The 12,703-nt window shown below is 66.3% G+C and overlaps 1 protein-coding gene and 1 non-coding gene across 2 annotated transcripts in view; one reads left to right on the top strand and one right to left on the bottom strand.

Annotated features, from left to right (window-relative positions):
• Positions 1–454: 454 nt before the first annotated feature.
• On the bottom strand, positions 455–526 carry TRNAW-CCA. Its single transcript has one exon. It is a non-coding gene; the product is annotated as a tRNA-Trp (tRNA).
• A 9,061-nt stretch (positions 527–9,587) lies between these two features.
• NAT16 (N-acetyltransferase 16 (putative)) overlaps positions 9,588–12,703 on the top strand; it is a 5,399-nt gene continuing 2,283 nt past the window's right edge. The window contains exons 1-2 of the mRNA XM_044426801.1: positions 9,588–9,782; positions 12,418–12,642. Of these exons, the coding sequence (XP_044282736.1) occupies positions 9,588–9,782; positions 12,418–12,642 (420 nt within the window). The remainder of the gene's footprint in view (positions 9,783–12,417; positions 12,643–12,703) is intronic.

Here is a 12,703-nt window from a genome sequence, read left to right as displayed (position 1 = left end):
GGGGCGGGCGGCGGCTCAATGGGGCCTTGTGCGCGGCTTGGCGCGGGCGGCGAGTGCGTGCGGCCGCCGCTCCGCGCTAATTGCGTTGCCCGGCTGCCGAGGGCGCCGGGCGGCTGGCAGGAAGAGCGCGGCCGCTAAGGGGCCACCCAGGGCGCGGGTCGTCCCAGGCCACCCGCCGGGCGGGGAGACGCGGCACGTGCCTCGCCGCCCGGAGTCCCCAGGCCGGTGCGCGCCTCGGCACGGGTTGGGGGGGGGGGCGTTCCCGTCGCGCCTCGCGCGCGGACCCGAGCCCGAGCCCCAAACTTGCTCTTCAGCGGCGCGTGCCTCTGCCCGTGTCCAGAGTGCTCCTGGGAACACGGCCCCGCCCCGCCAAGCAGACCTTCCAGCTGGCGGCTCCTGAAAAGGGCAGCTTCCGCGGCGCCTCTCAAAAGGGGAGCGCGCCGCTCCTCCCGCCTGACCCCGACGTGATTCGAACACGCAGCCTTCTGATCTGGAGTCAGACGCGCTACCGTTGCGCCACGAGGTCGGCTGCGAGGCACCCCCCACGCGAGCCTTGCTAGGCGGCCCGCGGCCGGGCCGGGCCGCGAGGGGGGGGGCGTGCGTGGGCGCGCTCGTGGGCCAGGCCTCCCCTCGCTCCGGGGCGCGTGGAAAGGCCCCTCGCCAGCTCAGGCACAGGGCAGGCCACGCGAGACGAGCCGGAATGGGCCGAGCGGCCTCGGCATTCGCCGCCCACAGCGCAGAAGCCCCGAGGCGCCGGGGGAGGGCTTGGGGGGCATCGGGGGGGGCACCCCCTCCCCGTCCAGCTCTGGGCTGTGCGGGAGTAGGAGGCTGGCCAGCGTGGAGGCCCCCTTCCACGCGCAGCCGCACCTCGGGGGAAAGTGGGGAGGAGAAGGAGCGGCGGCAGCCCAGGAGGCGGCAGAGCCTGCCCGGCCCGCCACCGAGCTGCCCACGCCACCCGGCTGCCCCCGCGGGAAGCCCGCAGGCAAGACGGGAGCGCGGCGGCAGCACCCTCCCCGCAGGATCCCCGCCACGGAGCTACGACCCCTCCTCTCCGCCCTCCGCTGCCTTTCCCAGTCCAGCTGCTGGCCACGCGTGGGGGAGCTGGGGCCCCCGACTCAGGGAAGCTCCTGCCCCGGGTGCGTGCTGCCTGCCTCCCCTGGCGGCGGCGGAGCCGGGCAGAGGGAGGTGTCGCACCCACCCTGCCCGAGTGACCCTGCGGGCCGCTGCCTCGCCCCCGCGCGTACTGGGCCGGGTGGACTGTGGTCCGATCCAGCAGGGCTTTTCTTGAGTTCTCATGTTCTTCGCTGCCGCGCCGTATAAGCGAATGCAAAGCAATGCATGTTGGGGCAACTCAGGTACAGGCTGCAGAGGTCTGAGCTGGCAGCGCCTGAGAATATCGGGGGGGGGGGCATCTGCGCGCAGCTGCCACGCAAAACGGTGACCCCATTCTAGGCTCAACTGGGAACCAAACAGAAAATAGATCTGCCAAGATATCAGTGCGCGGATACAAATGTTCGGTGTGGCCACGGTGAGAATACTTTCGCCAGCCCTGATCGCTTCACCTAAGTAGGGACGTTACCGAGTTGGAGAAGGCGCGGAGACAGAAACGACCCGGGCCTGGAGCAGCTCCCTGCGAGGAGCAGCTGGCGGGGCCACGACCGAGGAGGCGCTCGAAGTAATGCGGGGCGGGCGGAGGGGCAGCCTCTTCTTGGACCCGGGGCCGTCCTTGAAGCTGAGGGGCTGGGGAAGGCCTCCTCCGCGGATTCTCTGCCACAGGAAGCGGGGAAGGGCCACCCGTCTGAATGGCTTTCGAAAGAGGGTCGGCTTGGACGGATTCCTGGGGGAAGAGGGTGCCCGTGGCTCCCCCCTCGCCGGCCACGGGCTGCCTCCTTGGCCAGAGCAGCTGGGCGGGCGGAGGTCTCGCCCCGCCTGCTTCAGGGCTCCTGGGGGCGGCTCGAGGGTGCGGAGGGTGCCGGCCTCGTCCAGCGCGGCTTCGGTCCTCGGCCGGACCCGCGCCCCCCGCGCTCGCCCTGGCCTGCCGCCCTTGACCCCGCGTGCCCGCCGCCCTCCTTTCCCCGCCGGGGAGGCAGAGAGGGGGACGATCGCCCCCCCTCGGCGTGCGGGGTGTGGCTTGTCGAGCTGTGGGCCGGGCCTCGCCGCATCTTTATAGGAAGGCGGCGAAAGGACTGAGAAGAAGAAGGACTGAGCCTCGCAGCAGCCAGCCGAGAGGCAGCGAGCCGGACTCCCGCAGCCTCCCGCTGCCCGTCGCTCCGCCCGCGCCTCCCGCCCGCCTCCCCGCCGTCGGGCCTCCCGCTCCCCCACCGCGCAGCTGGCTGCGCTCACCGCCGCCAGCTCGGAGTCTGGACCCGAACAGCGAGCGGGTACGGGACGGCGGGACGGGGGCGGGACGGGGGCTGGACGGGGGGAGAAGGCTTTCTAGGAGCTCGCCCGGACCTGGCAGGGGGGCTTCTGCCCGGGTGTGGGCGGGTTGGGGGACGGAGAAGAGGCAGCGCGAGGGGAGCCCCCGGCGCGCGGGGAGGAGTCTGCTCGCCCGCCCGCCTTTCATCCCCGGCCGGCCGCAGGTAGGGGGGCCCCGAGATCCCTGCCTCCCCCGCGAAGTGGCCGGGAAGGAGTCGCGCCTGCTCCAGCATCTCCTCCCCAGGGGAAAGGACAAAAGAGGGGCCGGCGGGGGCCGCTCGCCGGCGAGACGCCGGCCCCGATCCTCTCCCGGCGCGGGGGGCGGCGACGCCTCCGCCTGTCAGTGCTCCCCCGCAGTTTTGCAGGGGAAGGGGCGCTGCACTTCCGCCCCGCGCCCGCCGCGGCTTCCTCCCCCGCCTGCGAAGCAGCCCTCCCCGAAGGGGCTCTGGGGATGATGCCGAGGGGGCGAGAGCCCCGGCGGGGGCCGGATCGACGGTGCGCGCTCCCTGGGGAACTTGCGAGGACGGCCACGGCCCGCTTGCCGAGGTGGTGCCCCGAGGCGTCACGCTCCCGCACCCCGCGCCGTGCTCCGCCGAGCGGGATTGGTGCGACACCCCTCTCGCTGGCCACCGTCTATTTATAGGACGAGCATGTGACGGGGGGGGGGGGGGGCTCGGCACAGCGCGAGCCGCCGAAGCGGGAAGATGGGGGAGGGCGGCCTCGCTGTCGTGCCGGCCCCGCCTGCCCAGCCAGGTGCGGCCGGGGCCGGGTCGCCCCCCGCAGTCGCCGGCCGGGTCGTGTGCGTCGCACGCGGCTCGGCTCCGTGGCGGAGAGGAGCGAGGCCGGAGGCGGCCCTCCCGGCGGCGCTGCCGAGGCTTTCTGCGCCTCCCGCCCCCCCCCCGCTAATTTCCATTCCCCTCCCCCTCCGGGCAGTTCCCGATGAAGGAGGATCAATTGGGGATCGATTGCAGTGCGTCATCGTCGATGGGATGGGGAGCCCGTAATGAACTGTGCTCGTGGGGAGGCGGTGGAGCGGGGGCGGGGGCGAGCGGGTGGCATGCCAAGGGCACCGGAGGCTGCATGGGGCGAGGGGGCAGGTGCCGGGGATTGGGGGTCTCCTCACGCACGCAGGCAACAGAAGCATGCCCACCCCGGACCCCCTTGCAGTGACCGGCTCTGCCCGGGACCGGTTGCCTCCCTGCCCCAGTTCCCTGAGCGAAATCGTGGCCCCCAGCCCGTCGGGGGCCTCTCCGTGCTCACCCGAGGCGGACTGTGAGGTGCGGACTGCAAAGAGCTCTGGGGGGGCTGGGGTCGTTTCCGAACCTGCACCCTGCCTTCCGCTGATCCCCCTCCCAGTGTCGGCACTCTGGTGGTGCGCGGCGCTGAGGGGGGAGTTCTCCGGGCCCAGCCCACCCCCTGGTTTTGGGCTGAGCCCCTCTTCTGCCACAGACCATCTGGCCACACTGGGCCAGGCCCCTCGCGGCTGAGGGGGGTCTGCTGAGAGCAAGGGCAGCAAGAGCAGGGGCTGCCTGGGGAGAGTGCCTGCCCCAGATACCGCAGGGGCGGGGGGGTGATCACTAGGGGGGCATGGTGAGGAAATGGGGCGTGGGACCTGCCTGCCCCCTTGGCATGTGGCAAGGAGGATCCCCCCCCCCCAATTGTGCTCCTGCTTCATTTGGCATTTACTCCCACTGCCTTCTGGGCTTCAGCTTTGCTTGCTTTCAGGGAGGGAGGAACACTGACCCCCTGCCATGACCTGAGCAGGCGCTTTCCATGCTCCCCCAGCCCTTGGTGTGCACGTGCGGCACCTTGGAAGCGCCTGCCACCCGCTCGCCAGCCCCGCGCTCGTGAACTGCCGCCCCGGCAGCTGCTGGCGATGCGGGGGGGGGGCCCTGGCCCGGTCCCAGGGGCCGCTCGGGCTCCCGCGTGGCGCTCTCCTGCTTCTCCACCGCGCAGACGTTGCCCCGGACAGCTCGTGCGCAGCCGCTCGCTGAGAGGGCTGCTTGCCGCAGCTGCCCCTGCCCCCTGCACGGCTGCTGCTGCCGCTCGTGTGCAGAGATGTGCTGAGAGTCGCCTCGCCACTTGGCCAGCCGGCTCTCTGGCCCGGGCACCCCTGCTTTGTGCGGGCTCTGAAGTGGCGCGAAGCTGCTCGGTTCTGGGCAGGATCTTGCGCTCAGTCGCAAAGCCTTGGCCAGCCCTCTGTGGTCCCACGGACCGTGGCATGCCAGGCTCTCCTGCCTACCACGGCCCCACGCGCCCTGCTCCAGTGACTCCGTCCAGCCACCTCACCCTCCGCCGTCCCCTTCTCCCTTTGCCTTCAGTCCTTCCAGGCAGACACCAGGGGCTTTTCCAGTGAGTCCTTCCTTCTCATTAGGCGGCCAAAGCATTTGAGCTTTGAGCAGGATCTTGGGCCGGCTGTAGGATGGTGTGTATTCACACTGGGATCCCCAAGCCCATCTGTTCCCCAGCACCCCGCACTCCGGGAGCTGCCAGCTGGCCTCCTGTGCTGGACCAGTGGCCATGTTGAGGAGGACTGCAGGGAACACCTCCCGGAAGGCGGCACAGCCCCTGCGGTGTGGGGCTGAGGCGGCCTGGTTGGTCCGTTCTGGAGGCTGCTTCCAGGATGTCTCAGAGATGGCTCCCAGAGTTTCTTCCCAATGGAAACAGCAGCAGCATTCATGGGGGGCATGGAGTCCACGTGGCTCTCCTTTTCCCTGACCTGCTTCACCCCCCTGTCTCCCCCCGCACCTCCCCACAGATGGAAATGCAGCCCAGATCCGGTGGCGTCCCAGCAGGTTTCTCTGCCCTGCTTTTCAAAGAAAGGGTAGTGCAGGAACACCCCCCTCCCCCCGCGTGTCCTGACTGCGTCTGGAACTGGAGCAGGACAGGAAAGTGGCGTTTGGTTCGGGTTGACGTTGAACCTGGCCAAATTGCAACCCCCTTTCTCTGCATGTTTGGGCATGCGGCCTGCCTCATTTTCACCGTGCGAGCCAGTCTTCCCAGCACTTTCTTGCTTCCCTGGCTTTGCCCCTGGACAGCTGCTGGTGCTCGGCGCGTTCCCTGTGCCTAGGCTGATGGGCCGCTGCCTCTGGCGTCTCGCCCAGGAGTCCCGGCGGCAGCCACGGCGCTCTCTCCCTCGGAGGCTGGGGCCCCTGGCCTTTGGCACCCTGTGGAACGGCCCGACTTGCCTCTGCGGCTGCGCCCCCTCGTTCCCTGGCTTGCTTTATCAAGATGCAGTGGGGGCCGAAGCAGCCGCGGTGCCCAGGACTGGCGGAGGGGCAGCACTGTTCCTGCCACCCGGGTTTCGCGGGCTTTGTGGAATCGGCTGGCTGGAAGAGGGAGCAGCAGCCAGAGGAACTGGTTCAGAGGACTGCCACTGCCAAGGCTTTATTTTTTTTGGGGGGGGGAGGGCACAGCTCAGAGAGTTGTGCTGCGGTGATGCTTCCCCTGCCTCTGTGTGATAAGACCTTTGGCCCCCAGACCTTTTTCTGCCCCCTCTTTTCTCCCAGGCTCAAGGAGTTCTCTGGAGCCCAACACAAGACCGACAGATTGCACAGGAGAGGATGGACGGGACCAGCAAGGGAAGGGGCCCTGCAGACCCGACAGCGGGCAGTTGGCTCCCCTTATAACAGCCTTTGGGGCAAAGCTTTTAAAAATGCTCCATAGCAGAATATGGGGGGGGGAGCCCCTCAAGTCATCTCCAGAGCAGGAATGAGGAAGCAGGCATTTCGAGAGTGTTGGACTACAGCTCCCATCATCCCTGGCCTTTGGCCATGTTGGCTATGTCTGATGGGAGCTGGAGCCCAACAACATCGGGTGGGGGCCGTGTGCCCCTCACGCTGCTCCGGAGGGGCCTGCCCAGAGGGTTCAGCATGTGGCCCTCCAGGTGCGGAGCTGGTGCCTTCCCAGCACGGGGGCGCTGCCCCCACCTGAGGCCACCTGTGCGTCTCCCGCTCCATCAGAACCGGAGGTTCCAGGGAGGAAAGCGGGTCTGCGTCAGGATGGGTGAACCGTGGCTCCCTTCGGAGTGCCCCCTCAGGCTGCAGGGTGCCCAGCCACGGGTGGCAGGGCCCGGCGAACGCGCTCCGCCACGGACAGATGCGTCTTGCATGCTGGGGCCGGACGCTGGCAACAGGGGAGCCGAGCCTGCCCCGGCCGAGCCCCCACTGCCACAGCGGCAGCTCTGCCGTGCTGCTCTCCCCCGGCCCCTCCTGGCCTGCGCATGGAAAAACCAGGCCGCGTGTTTCCACCCGGTTTCATGTTCCAGGGCTCCCAGCCGGGCCTCCTTTGTCTCCGGGCCGCGGAGGCCTTCCCCGAACCCCGCTGGCCGCGTGGCGCAGGAGCACACAGGTGCTGCAGAAACCCAACGCCCGCCCCGCTGGTGCTGCCCCGCCTGGTCGAGGGCCTCTGAGACGACAGCGAGCCGCAGGCAGGGCTCGGGTTTCCAGAGCCCCTGCGGGCCCATCAGCCACCCATCAGCCACGGCCGCCCTTCCTGCCCGCCCTCGCTCATCCTTGGCCTCACCGGCCCTCGTCACCAAAGCCCCAGGGAGTGAGCAGCCCGGGAAGGGACCACGCCAGCCAGGAGGCAGAGAGCAGTGGCTGTGCCGTCTGCATAAGACGGGGAGCTGAGCCGGGGCCCCCCTCAGTCCAGGGGCCGGTGGGACGCGGCTCGTGCCTCCTGGGCAGCGGCGCCTCTGCAGGAAAAAGGCCCCAGAGGTGTTTTGCTTTCAAGTAAACTTATGAGAGGCTGTTTTGCTTTTTGGACTTCTTAAAACACGTCAGCATTTAAATCAACACTGTCTTGATTTTGTCTCCAAAGTGGCTGGACCTCTGGGTGAGACAAGAGACCACCAGAGCCCCCAGGTGCAGCAGGACGGCCACCCCAACCAGCGACCACCTTCCTGGGAGCCACACAGCCCTGTAACACAACCTGTCAAGCGGAGGGTTTTAAAAATCTGATTCTGTTTTTCTTGAAAAAGCCTAAGTCACCGGCCGGCTGTGATGGCTCCGCTGGCCGACCCTGGAGGGAGGGAGGAAGGAAAGGGGGGGAGGATTCTGGCGCGGCTGGTGGCACATGGGCTGGCCCCATGGGCTCTACAGTAGGATGGTGTACCTCAGCGACCTGCAGCAGCAGGGGCTGGACTCGATGGCCTCTGTGGCCCCTTCCAGCCCTATTATTCTGTGATTCTATGGAAAAGCGGCCGGGCAGGGCAGGGCCCCCGCTTTGGCTCAGGGGAGGAGCAGAGTGGCGTGAGGGACATGCAATTGCTTAAAAAACACCTTTTCTGGTGGCTTTGGCAAATTTCTTTTCCTAACAGCACTTCTGGTGGTACTTCTCCCAAGGCCAGAAGTGCAATGGTGAGAGGTACTCGCTTTAAAGGTGCGACATGACCTAGAAACACTCTTAATTTTCCAGAGATTGAAATCCATGAGGTGTATTTATATTTGAGGTGCCAGCATTTAATTACTGCACAACTTTTTCATGCAGCCAAGTAACTGGTGCTGTTTGAGCAGTTCAGGATAATTAAAAACAAACAAAAATGCAACATGTTCAAATATCAAGTTTAGAGCAGAGTAAATCAAGGGGGAAAGCCAGCCCTAGAATAAAGACCGAGAATAAAAGCAAAACAGCAAGATGCAATAACATTTTTAAAAGCAAAATGAACGGATGAAAATGTCCTGGGAAGCGAAAATGCCAAAAGGGGCGTTTGGAGGGGATAAAACGTGAGTCCTGATTCCTGCGCCGGAGTGCGGGTGCACTGCAGCCTGCGGCCCCTCTGATGCAGCCTCCTGCCGGGGCAGATGGGACATGGGCTCTGCATGTTGCCTCTCTCGAACACGCGGGCCTTTTCTTCTGCCTGCTCTTCGATGGGCACAGTGTTCCTGAGGTGCAGCCCACAACCCGTCCCCTTCCAAGCAGCCCCATTCAGGCACCAGCCCTCGTTCAGGTGCAGGCGGGCACTGGAGCACACCCAGGGGGCCTCAGAGGTGCTGCCTGCATGTGAGGACCCCTGGAATGGCGCCTTCCCCAGCCTGCGCCTCTCCCGTCCGAAGCTCCCACGTCCTCCCTTCCCCTGTGGGAATGCCCGGAAGCAGCGGGAATCACCTCTCTCACTCCCAGGAAGCGGCTGTCCCGGATGCGGCCTCTGCCATGCCTCCCCTGCAGGAAGAGGCACTCCAGGCATGCTTGGGGTTGCTGCTGCACCCCCCCCCCCGAGTGTGCTCATGGGCAGCACTGGGGGGCGCATCCACGGGCAGTCTCCGCCCGGCCCAGCGCCACCCCAGAAGACCCCAAGCATCGAGCATGTGGCCAGGCAGCCCCCCCCCCGCCCCGCTGCTGGCCCCTCTTTCCATTCAGCTCTGGGATCGGGCAGAAAGATGCCTTCCGGAACAGTTCTGAAATGCCCACGAACACACAGGACAGGGCCCAGCAGAGCACGGGCCACCCCGGAGGGCCAGAGCTAGGGGCAGCCGGGGGCCGAAAGAAGTGCTCCTAGGCTGGGGGAGAAGTGGGGCCACTGAGCCGGTTGGACAAGACTTCTGGGGAGCCCGCCGGTATCCTCGGGGTGTCCTTTTGAGTCCATTTTAGTCTGGCCAAGGGGACGGCTGCACGTTGCATGAGGGAATAAGCGCAGGTTCAGCAGCCAAGGCCAGTCCTGGGTCTCTGGGAACCTTGTGTTACTTCCACGACTGCATGGAGAGCTGGAAAACGGGTAATACTCCGAAAACAGGTGCAGGCAGACAAAAGAGCCAGGGGGAAGGTTGCTCCTCGTATTCATTCTAGTCCATGTTACCCAAACCTGCAGAGAAGACGAGAACAAAGAGGAGCAGATGGTGTGAACGCCCTGCCTGCTGCTCCCAAAGGCCAGGAACCGAGCGCCGGAAGGCCAGGGCAGTGGCTCGCAGAACCACAGAATCGCACAACTGGACAGTCCTCCGAAAGGGACACTTGGCCTCGGGGTCCTGCTCTGAGCAGGGGCTGGATCCTCCCTTCTTCCAAGCTCTTATTCTGCGATTCTGTGATCTGCAGCTACATGTGATTCTGCAGCCGGCTTGTTTTCAGGGGCCTCAGGACCCAGGGGACCCCGAGGCCCCCACCCCAGCGCACGCCCTGGGGGCGTTCACGGAAGCTTGTCTCCCTGCAGCCGCTTTGTGTCCTGTGCAGCCATGAAGCTGGAAGCCCCGCCTTCTGCCGCCGGCTCGCAGCTGGAGTTCGTGGTCGCCACGGAGAAGGAGTTCGAGGAGGTCCTGGCCATGTCGCAGGGCATCTACGGGGGCCTCGACTATCTCCCCAGCCGCTACCATGCCTGGATCCACGAGCCCAACCGCACCGTCGTGCTGGCCAAGAGGAATGGCGCCGTGGTGAGCACCGTGGGCGCTGGGCTGGCGAACGCCGCCTCCCCTCCCGCGGGCCTCCACCCGCAGCGCAGGGCTCTGGGGAGAGGCTCGGGGCAGGGAGCCACCGCCTCTGGGGAGACGGAAGCGGGGCACGCCGGATACTGCGATGGAGCTTGCGAGGAGGGGGGCCGGCTGCAGGGCTCCGCCCCCCACCCCCCTACAACGAGGCCGCGCTGGATCCGGGCGGCCCTTTCCGGAGGAGGGCTGCTCAGGCCCGGGCGGCACGAGGACGTTCACGGCAGCAGCCGTGGGGCGCCGGCCTCCGCCCCTCGTGCCCCACCAAGCAGCCGGGCTCGGGGCTAGATGCACTACAGGCTGCGAACTTTCTTGGCTTGAACGGAAATTGCCCAGGCCCAGGCAGGCGATTCCCAAGAGTTCCCATTTAACTGGCATTTCCAAGTGCTTTTGTCAGGCTGTAAAGGGGAAGAGACGACCGGGTTCTGAGAGCGCCAGGTAATTTCTGATCATCTACAGCCTTTCAAAGGCATTTGGGTGGACTTCAGACTAGCTGGTGGGAGTGAAGTGCCGCAGGGCCTGCTGGGCTTGCCTGGGCAGCTGTCCATGGTCCTGGCGGCTACGGCAGCTGGGGGGGCCGCTGGCCTGCCCGCCTGCCCGTCCTCAGGCCCGGGAAGGCGCAGCTCCCGGTCGCCTCAGCACTGACCGCCTGTGTCTGCAGCAGGCCCTGGCGCTCCCCGTCCCCTCGCAGCCCCCAGCAGAGGGGTGGCTCCCCCTGGCTGAGCCTGGGCTCAGTCCCGGGGAGCCCGCAGGCCAGCACAAGCACCCTGAGCTACGGCACTGTGTGGGGCACAGCAGGCCCCACAGCTGCAGGGGTTCATTTATCCGTTTGAAAGTTCTTACATGCCTTCTAATGATTGTAAAATCTCAGGACAGCTTACTTAAATAGATCCCCCCCAAAAAGGGGGGCATGGCTCAGGAGGAGGGACCTGGGTGTCCCTGGCAACGTCTCTAGATCAGGTGGGGGCACCCTACCGCTAGTCCATGTGGGCCAGCCTGACGCAGATGGCAGGCAGCGGCCGCAGGGATGTCCAGCTGCAGACACATCTGTCTGAGGCGGCGCGCCATCCGGCTCACAGTTGGGGGGGCTTTTCCCATGAAATATGCTACCCCAGCCCCTGGGCACCTGAGCACCCCAGCCCCTGAGCGCGTTGCTCCATGGTAGTATCCTGCGTGGGCTGAGATGCCCCACTTCTGAGCCCCCGGCAAGGGCTGATGCTGACGGGGGGTGCATTCGTGGTGGGCCTGCTTGAGCCTTCCTTCCTTGCAACAGACCGGGGGGAGGGGGGTTTTGGGGGGGCCGGAAGCGATGGGTGAGTCTGCCACACGTGAGTGTAACACTGACGCTGGAACTGGGCGTGTGCTGTCGGCCGCATTCTGGCTCGCCCCTCCTTGGCCTGAGGGATCCCGGGCGGGCTGTGCGTGGCGCTGGCTGTCCCGGCCGGAGTCAGATGGGGCAACTCCGGCCCCTGGCTCCTGTTCCAAATCTGTGGGGTGAGCTGGCAGGAGCTGCAGTGCTCCCCAGGCAGGCTGCCTCCTGTTGAAACTCACAGGAGGCCCCGGGGGTCAAACGCTGGGCTTTCCCTGGCCAGGTCCCTGCCAGGAAAGGGGGACCCTCCCCACTTCAGTCCCTTTGGGACCGGCTGCAATCCCCGTTCGTGAGCTGAGCCTGGGCCTTGCTGCCCTCCGTGCGCCCACCCCACAGGCTCGCCCCCTCCCGTGGCTGCACGCACTGCGAAAGCAGCTGCTTCTCCACCAGGGCTGGCCCCCGACACTCGCCCCAGGCAGGGGCAGCTCCTGGGCACGGTGCTGCGGTCACGCGCCCCCTGCCCGGGCCCGGCCTCCACCGGGCCTCACTGATCCCCGGAGGCGCCCCGAGTTGCTCTGGGAAAGCCACAGCTCCTGGCTGCACACTGCTCAGGTGTGCAGCCTCCTCTGCATGTGCCGCCTCCCCCCCCCCCCCCTCCAGTTCTGGTGCAGTGTTGCACCGTCTGATGTTTCATGGGGTTTTGGGTTTCCAGCTTCGTTCTGGTCTCGCTTTCTCCCTTCTCTCTCTCTCTCCCTCCCTCCTCTTTCTTCTTTCTTTCTTTTTTAAAGAAAGCAATGGATTAAAACCGAATTATTTTTGCTGGATTTTATTCACGTAGGTGTGTGGGGGATCAGGTCCCCGTCAAGGAAGGTGACGGGGCTCTCGGAGGACCATGACGGGGCTGGTGCAGCGCGGATCCTAAATCCTTACAGTTCGGCCTCAGGACACACGTTGCCAAAAAATATGTCTCCCCCTTTCTGTGTCTCTGCTCTTGAGGCCCCCGTAGCGTAAGGGCCCCCGTCCAATGGTACTAGTATGACACTTACTCTGTGATCTTGCTATATCGCTGCCTTTGTTCTCTTTTTTGTAAATGTCTTATAATGTGCCGAGAGTTGCCGTTTGACCCGCGTTTCTCGTGCCTTCCCACCGCCTCCCCCCTGCCCCCGCGACCCTCACCCGCTTGTGTGATTAACAGCACCATCTCTCCCGACTGCAGCTGTGCTCGGGCGGCCCGTCCCGCGCGCTAACGGCTCTCTCTCTGCTCCCCGCCGCCAGATCGGGCTCCAGTCCGTGTGCGTCGTGGACGCGGGCGAGACGGCGCTGGTGGAGGGGCTGCGCGTGGCGCCGTGGGAGCGCGGCAAGGGCGTGGCGGGGCTGCTGCAGCGCTTCTGCGCCCAGATGCTGCGGGAGGCGCACCCCGCCGTGCGGGTGCTGCGCCTGACGCGCGACGACCAGCTGGGCCCCCGGGACCTCGCCAAGTACCGCGTCATCGCCAAGCAGGTGAGCCGCCGCCGCGGCGCCGGGCGGGCGGGCGCGGCCGGCACGGGGGGCGGGGGGCTGC

The sequence above is a fragment of the Varanus komodoensis genome, unplaced genomic scaffold, assembly GCF_004798865.1.
Source record: "Varanus komodoensis strain SLA01 unplaced genomic scaffold, ASM479886v1 scaffold182, whole genome shotgun sequence".
NCBI lineage: Eukaryota > Metazoa > Chordata > Lepidosauria > Squamata > Varanidae > Varanus > Varanus komodoensis.
This window is presented reverse-complemented; position numbering and strand designations above follow the sequence as displayed.